The following is a 7,193-nucleotide window of genomic DNA, read 5'->3' on the forward strand; positions in this document are numbered from 1 at the left end:
AATGGGGAAAAAAGGCTCCGGAACGTTCTGGAAAAGTATAGCATGCGAACAAGAGTCTAAGAGACTTTCTGATAGAGTACGACCGGGAAGAAACCTCCTATGGTAAAATTAATCAAAAATGAACTGAAATTTTAATAATAATTATGCATATTAAGTCAACGAAAGACTTAAGAAACTAACTTTTCTTGCACAGAAAATGAAAAATTGTTACATAAATAAACAGTGCCTCCTAATGATAAAGGATACAGAAGTTGAAATGATTCAGCTTTCCTCTGGCTAAGAATTAACAATCGTTATTTTAACTAAAACGATTTTTCATCCCAACACTCAGATGGCCCTCTCATTCTTATCACTAAGTTCACAAAACTTTTGTACTCGTTTTGTTCTCTTGCAGAAGGTTCCCCAGACGTTTGTGTTTATTTTATCTTCCGGGATAACGTTTTCGGCAGTTTTGTTCTCATTCTATTCTTTTTGAGAACGTTTCCGGCAGTTTTGTTCGCATTTTGTTCTTTACGGAAACGTTCCCGAAGCTATTTTGTGGGAAGGTTCTTGATATTACCTACATTTTGTTCTCATACAGAACTAAACCAGAACCGGAAAGAGTTCACTTTAAATTATTGAATAAGTAATCTTTTTAAAACTCGGCTTTTTAACAATATTTTCTTCTTTTTTTTCATTTCTAGAATTCCATTCGTCACAATCTATCGTTGCACAATCGATTTATGCGCGTCCAAAATGAGGGTACTGGCAAATCGTCTTGGTGGATGCTTAATCCGGATGCGAAACCGGGTAAATCAGTGCGTCGGCGTGCCGCTTCTATGGAAACGTCGCGCTACGAGAAGCGTCGGGGGCGTGCCAAAAAGCGCGTGGAGGCTCTACGTCAGGCGGGCATTACCGGTCTGAACGATGCGACACCATCGCCCAGCAGTAGCGTGAGTGAAGGTTTGGATCACTTCTCGGAGAGTCCATTGCACAGGTATCTATTAACTTAGAGTCATGAATATTATATGCTTTAATAAAAAACTTAGTGCAAAATTGCAGTAGTTGCCGCAGTATTTTTGAAACAATTCCATTCGCTTTTTTGCCTCTTTAGCCTAACATTTAGAAAATTAATTTTTTTAGCATCTTGGCAGAAATATTATTCGGTTTTGAAATATTTACACTATGATTTAAATTACCATTTTAATATTGGTTTCTTGCAATGATAAGTTCTTTTTGCAAACTAAATACAAGCGAATGTGGGAACAAGCATGTTATAGCAGCTTTACAATAGTTGCCAAAGCACAAGTTTAGTTGAAAAATTTTATGTGCATATCTGCGGCATTTCGATGATACAAATTAACTAAATTTGGATTAAAACAGAATAAGTCTCGTTTAAAGGGTTTTACACAGACCGAGTCACTGAAAAAGGAATAAAACACAATCTAACAGCTATCAATCTACATCGGTATACCAAAAGGTATACACAGAATAAAGTTTGGAAAGCTCAACTGTGTTGTACAGAAAGCTTTAAGAATGTGTTCGGTCTGTGAGCCAGCATGTTAGTAATGGAAGATTAAGCTTCTATTAAAAGTACATCTTAAACTAAGTCTAAGGCTAGTTAATCGTTAAAATACTATTTGGCTACCCAATTAAATATTGTTTTAAGAAAAATTGGCTCAACTCGAGATAAGTTGTTTTATTAAAATGCTACAGATATGTACTTAAAATAGTAGTTAAAGTAGAAAGTAGATATAAATCATTTTCCAAGTGCGTAATTTCTAGATATTTTGATTCCAGCGCCATCTATGTTTGCAGAATCAGATGTTATCATAAGATTAATGCCCGTTAATACAGAACGTACAATAGGCACGTATTCTCTAGATATCTCGACTCTCTACATCAAATCTAAAAGTCATGTGACTTACAGTTTCGAAGTTACAACTGACTTAAATGCCACGCATATTGGATGTTCCGCTCCCCTTCTATAAACTCATATGTATAAACCATGGAATGGAATTGTGGGTGGCTGGAAAAACTAACAACAATTTTTCCAAGCACTCAGGTCTTGCCCATTGTTGTTAAGGACAAGAGATAGGATTTATGGGAAAGGGATGTAAAGGTGCGGTGGGAATTCATGGCAAACTTACCAGACTCCTTTAGAAAAAGAATGTATCTCGTCCATTTTCAATACAACCGACTCAAAAATGTACCATCTATGTCTGGCAAAGGCCGGATGGTGGCAGCGAAAATGCAAGATGTACACAGTGGCTCCTCGGTACTCTATGATGACCATATGTCGCCCCCAAGGATTGTGCCCCGAAATCAGTCCTAGAAGGGCGCTAGATCCTTGTCTGAGAAGGAATTTTTCTACCACCCTGTCAGACCTTTTCAGGAAGCACTTGGTTGTTTTGCAGGCGTCAATACCACACCAACGCCCCTCATGAGTTTTATTTATGACTCCGGTCAAACTGAAGTCTCCAAAGAATCGCAGTTCTCAATTCATTAGATAGTTCGTTGCCTTGAATACCGTAGTGTCTTGGCACTAATTTTAAATTCATTCCACCTTCTAACGGAGTTCCGCCTCCACTTACATTCCTGGACTATCTTTGAAGAGGTGTTAGCACTTTCCAGGGCCTTTAGAGCAGCTTCGCAAAAACTTCCAATTGAAAGACAGTAAAGCATCTGAAGTTACTGTCCAGATGCCACCCTACTGCATTTTCAGCCTTTGAGCCGTCGATGTAAAAAGTTTTCGGCGAGTTTCCATGTAGGAAATCTAAATACATACTTTCTTCCAAAGGAGACTCCAGGCATCAGTTTTTCAATAGTTGCCAAAAAAAAAGATATTGCTCTAAAAACCGATCGTCCTGCCACAGCCCAAAAGAGAAAAAACCGTGGTTTTGACCATTGGCTTGCGCATACTACGTGACGTTTGGTCTGATTAAAACTATGTATACTAAGGTTGTCTTGCTGGGATTTACAGCAAGGCAATGCAAAGTGCACCATTCATCAATCTTATTCAAAATTCTAAGTTTCTTAACGCAGACCTCCCTCAGAGATTTATCTGAGGACAGTGGATGTGAACGAAGCCTTGCACTAACAAATACCACAAGTGAGTTGATAGCCTACCTCGCTGAGGGCATCTTCTCCCAAACACTAGAATGGTATAAAGGCTAGCTTCGTCCCCCACTGTCAGCAGTCTGCTAGATGACATCAGGTGAATACACCTAACGGCTATTTTGTGCACTTCATGTCTTCTGGCCGCAGAGCACATAGAGTCAAAGTTAGCGCTGTTTAACGCCCCCTCAATATCAGAAAAGACTACCGTTAGCTTCCAATCTCACCTCGATATTTGTTACAAAGTCCTGTTGCTAAGGGGACTGTCGTATTGTGACTCAGAGTAGCTCACTTCGGCCGGTTGCAATGCTGAGTGCCTGCTACGTGAGAATTTGTCTATCATTGAGGCATCGTAAGCTCTTTTAATGCTTTGCCTTTGATTTGCGGTTGGTCCCTCTGATTGAATAAATATATTTGTCTTTCAGGATCTGCCCTGAATCCTCTGCTTATAGTTAGCTGTTTTAAAGGGTACCAAAGACGCCTGAAAATTAATTTGTGTATGCAAATTAATACTTAAGTAATATGCACTATGCATTTATCCAGAAGACGGAGAATTTTTATTTCGTAAAACTAATATGCCTATGTAGCTAAAAGTGTACATATGTAGTTCATAAATTTTTATTTTAAGTAGGAATATTTACAAATTAGTTCTGCATACATACATATGTTTTATATTTCCTAATCAGTTTTTAATTTGATTTCAATTAAATTTTCTTTTTTTTAAATTTCTTTATTGCCTTTCTTTTCATTTCAATCGTGGTTGATTAATTTTGTTACCTTTTCGCGACGCAATCAAAGTGGTAATTTCCAGTTGTCACCAGACTTCCGACAACGCGCCTCTTCGAATGCCAGTTCCTGCGGACGCCTCAGTCCGATTCCAGCGCTAATAGGACTCGAGCCAGATTGGAGCTTTGGTGCCGATTACACAAATACAACCATAACGCCGGCACAGTCAGCGTCAATGGATCAATTAGCCGGTTCGATAGCGGACGTAAAATTGCCAAAGGATATTCTGCAAGGGTCAGTGACCATTTTGATTTTTGTAATTAATTATGGAAAACTGTTTATTTTTAAGTTAAATGTTTTTGTTTTTTTTTTTTTTGCTTTTGAAAAGGGTGTTTGAACGCAAATTTTTATTTCCAAAGCATGCCGATTTGCACTATTTTGCAACAGAAAATGTGTTTTTATTTTTTTGTAAAGGCCTTTGTGTATGCATGTCTATGTGTTTGAGTTGTGCATACTGAAGTTCTTTTATATTTCTGCGTGTTAAAAATTAAGCTAAGTATATACATATGTACATGCATATGTATGTATGTTGTTTCCCAACTTCATCGCCAGCAGATAAATAAAGTGAATTGTTTTGTCTCTTCCTTTTACCACTTAACGGTCATACGGTTGGAGTAGGTTTAGCGCTGCCTCGGGTATACCCACACAGCCGCCACCACCCTATCAGCCGCCACAGACATACAGCTTGAATGGGCCCGTCGTATCACAGGGTTATGGCTTACAGGCCCAACAGTGCATGTTGCATCGCTCTCTGACGTGCAGCTGCTTGCATAATTCACGCGACGTACGTAAATATAGATATATTTTTTTTAATTTATAGTTCTATAAACTTGCGTTGTTTTTTTCTTTGCACCTTTTATTTCTTCGCCCGCAGGGTCTGTCACCTAATTCTGTCACAACAACCATGTCTCCCGCGTATCCGAACAGCGAACCATCGTCGGACTCTTTGAACACATACAGTAATGTGGTTTTAGATGCCGGCAGCTCTGCTGGCGTTGCGAATGATAATGGCACCAGTTTATTGGTTCAACAGCAACGACAGCAACAACAGCAGCAGCAGCAACAACGACAAGTGCAGCAGCAACAACAGCAACAACAACAACAACAGCAACAGCGTCAGCAGCAGCAACAACAGTCACTTAGCACAAATTTGGAAGGTAGGTGGCTAGATGAACAAATTTGACCGGTAAAAAATATGGCTATCGAGAGAAATTATAAGTTAGTTGAAATTACTTAGCTATCGTTAAATTCATCGTAGCGTAGTGATCAGCGCATTATTTGCGTAGCAGCTATGATAGTTGCCCCATCTTATCGATTTTCATAGCTTAAAGTTTAATGAGCTTAACCATAAAAAATTTAATGGATTTAACGAGCTTTATGTAGTCACAATTTCCAAAAATTTTATATTTATAAGCAGTTAAAGTCTTCTTAATTTTTTATTAATTTTGGTATAAGTTTATACATCGAGAGTTCTGTAGTAACTAGCTTTTCTCGCATCATTCGTCGAGATGTCCTTTTGAGCATCTGTTCATTGGAAGACTTAAATTAGTCACGTGCAGACTCCCCCAGCTCAGAGAATTCTGTGACCTTTCACCGACATAACTAAACTTACCAGATTATTGTTGAGAATGGACCACTGCGACCTTGAGATCTAACTATGCCTTTTATAGATTTCTAGTCTGTCTATTAAGTTAGTAGCTGAGAGTAATTTTAATATTTACCCTAAATATTTTGATTAAACTACACTTTCGGTTATGCGAGGATCACCTAAGCGCTGTGTGGATCAGTACAGGTCATTGTTCCGAAATCTTCCGCACAGTTTCGATGCTCGCCCTACCAAATATGCATCGCTTCTGCAGTAAGTTCCCAGTTTAGCCAGGTAATTGTTCAGCTTACAGTGTCCTGTAAGAATTTCTGTAATAACTCGTAATTTATTCGTGGATAAGCTCAAGCATTCCTCTTTATACTCTATCGGACTTTACAAATATTTGGCCAAGTTTAAATGTTAAAAAAGAATAACTGTTATTTTCGGTCCCTGCTATTAAACATATATATCATGACTATCGGTGTAGGCTTCGAAGGTCGTTAGGACTAAGATTACCTCTCCAAGATTTTTGCACTCAAGTGCCATCAACTACCATATGAATTAAATACCCAAATATTGTAATTTTTTTTTGCATTCGCAGACAACAACTGCGCATCAACACTTATCGGGCAATGCATGGAAGCACTCAATAATGAGCCACAAATTGACGAATTTACACTAGACAGCTTTCAACCTGGCCTAGAGTGCAATCTGGAGGAAGTGAGTATGAAATTATCTTGTAACCGCTTGAAATAATTTGAAACAATGTAAACTCTCTGCCGATTCTCTCGCTACAAATTCACATTGCAGTTAATCCGACAGGAGATGAGCATTGACGGCATGTTGGATATCAACATCCCATTCCCATCTGACCCCACAGCTGTTGGCAATGACAGTACGAATATTGTTAATAGCGCCCTCGGCGGGGCGAATAATGCGCAGCACCAGCAGCAGCAACAACAACAACAACATCAGCAGCAGCAACAATTGAATCAGCTGCAGGCACAGTTACCCCAGCAACAGCAGCCACAATTGATGCCATCGCTGCTCAATAGTATCGCTAGCAATAACAACAACAGCATTGTAAAGCCACCATCTTGGGTGCACTAGAGGAGTGGGCAGCGCTGGAGTGAGCAGTTAGTTTAATAAATAACAATAACAAAACATTTTTAGCTAAATAAAGTGGTAACCTAAGAAATGGATTTGCATGTAAAAAGAAGAAAAAATAAAAGAAACGCAGGAAAAAAGCGCGGAAAGTAGCATGAGTGAATCGGTTGCGAATGCGAATACCCGGCGATTGGGCAACTGTCTGAAGCTGATGGGACTTAGAGTTGGGTGTGTATGGGTTTCTGCGTGCCACATGCCGGGATACTTTGTAGCGCATTACCAATTTTGCATGCAAATACTTTTATAGTACTACTCAGTACTACAAGTACTACATACCCGTACATACATGCATAGAAGTTAATAGTTGATGAATTGATTTAATCTATTCTCCCTACGCACATACATACATATGTATACATGTAAGAATAATGCCAACGAATTGCTTCTACCCACAAGTCAAATCAAACCCTAGTTCGAAAAGAAAATGAAGAAATGAAAAAAATCAAAAGAAAACATATGTATGTCATAAGGATTAAGATAGATAATTGGATGGATAAGAAATAAAACTAAGCAAAAAAACAAAATCACAACTTTGTGTCTAATAATCAAGGACAATAGC

The 7,193-nt window shown here is 38.6% G+C and overlaps 1 protein-coding gene across 1 annotated transcript; it reads left to right on the forward strand.

Moving 5' to 3' along the window:
- Positions 1–687: 687 nt before the first annotated feature.
- LOC118753970 (forkhead box protein O-like) lies at positions 688–7,187 on the forward strand. The gene is made up of 6 exons (XM_036488842.1): positions 688–976; positions 3,895–4,116; positions 4,501–4,666; positions 4,757–5,039; positions 6,069–6,187; positions 6,278–7,187. The coding sequence occupies exons 1-6, from the start codon at positions 723–725 to the stop codon at positions 6,575–6,577; spliced, it is 1,344 nt and encodes a 447-aa protein (XP_036344735.1). The 5' UTR covers positions 688–722; the 3' UTR covers positions 6,578–7,187.
- Positions 7,188–7,193: the final 6 nt, after the last annotated feature.

The sequence above is a fragment of the Rhagoletis pomonella genome, unplaced genomic scaffold (genome assembly GCF_013731165.1).
Source record: "Rhagoletis pomonella isolate Grant_MI unplaced genomic scaffold, Rhpom_1.0 Rhpom_scaffold_03118, whole genome shotgun sequence".
Taxonomy (NCBI): domain Eukaryota; kingdom Metazoa; phylum Arthropoda; class Insecta; order Diptera; family Tephritidae; genus Rhagoletis; species Rhagoletis pomonella.

What these genes read in the sequence shown, in the direction of transcription:
- LOC118753970 (XM_036488842.1), top strand. Translation starts at nt 723, where the DNA reads ATGCGCGTCCAAAATGAGGGTACTGGCAAATCGTCTTGGTGGATGCTT. An exon ending in CCAAAGGATATTCTGCAAGG is followed by an intron (nt 4,117 to 4,500) that starts GTCAGTGACCAT and finishes CGGTTGGAGTAG; the next exon opens with GTTTAGCGCTGCCTCGGGTA. An exon ending in TAGAGTGCAATCTGGAGGAA is followed by an intron (nt 6,188 to 6,277) that starts GTGAGTATGAAA and finishes TTCACATTGCAG; the next exon opens with TTAATCCGACAGGAGATGAG.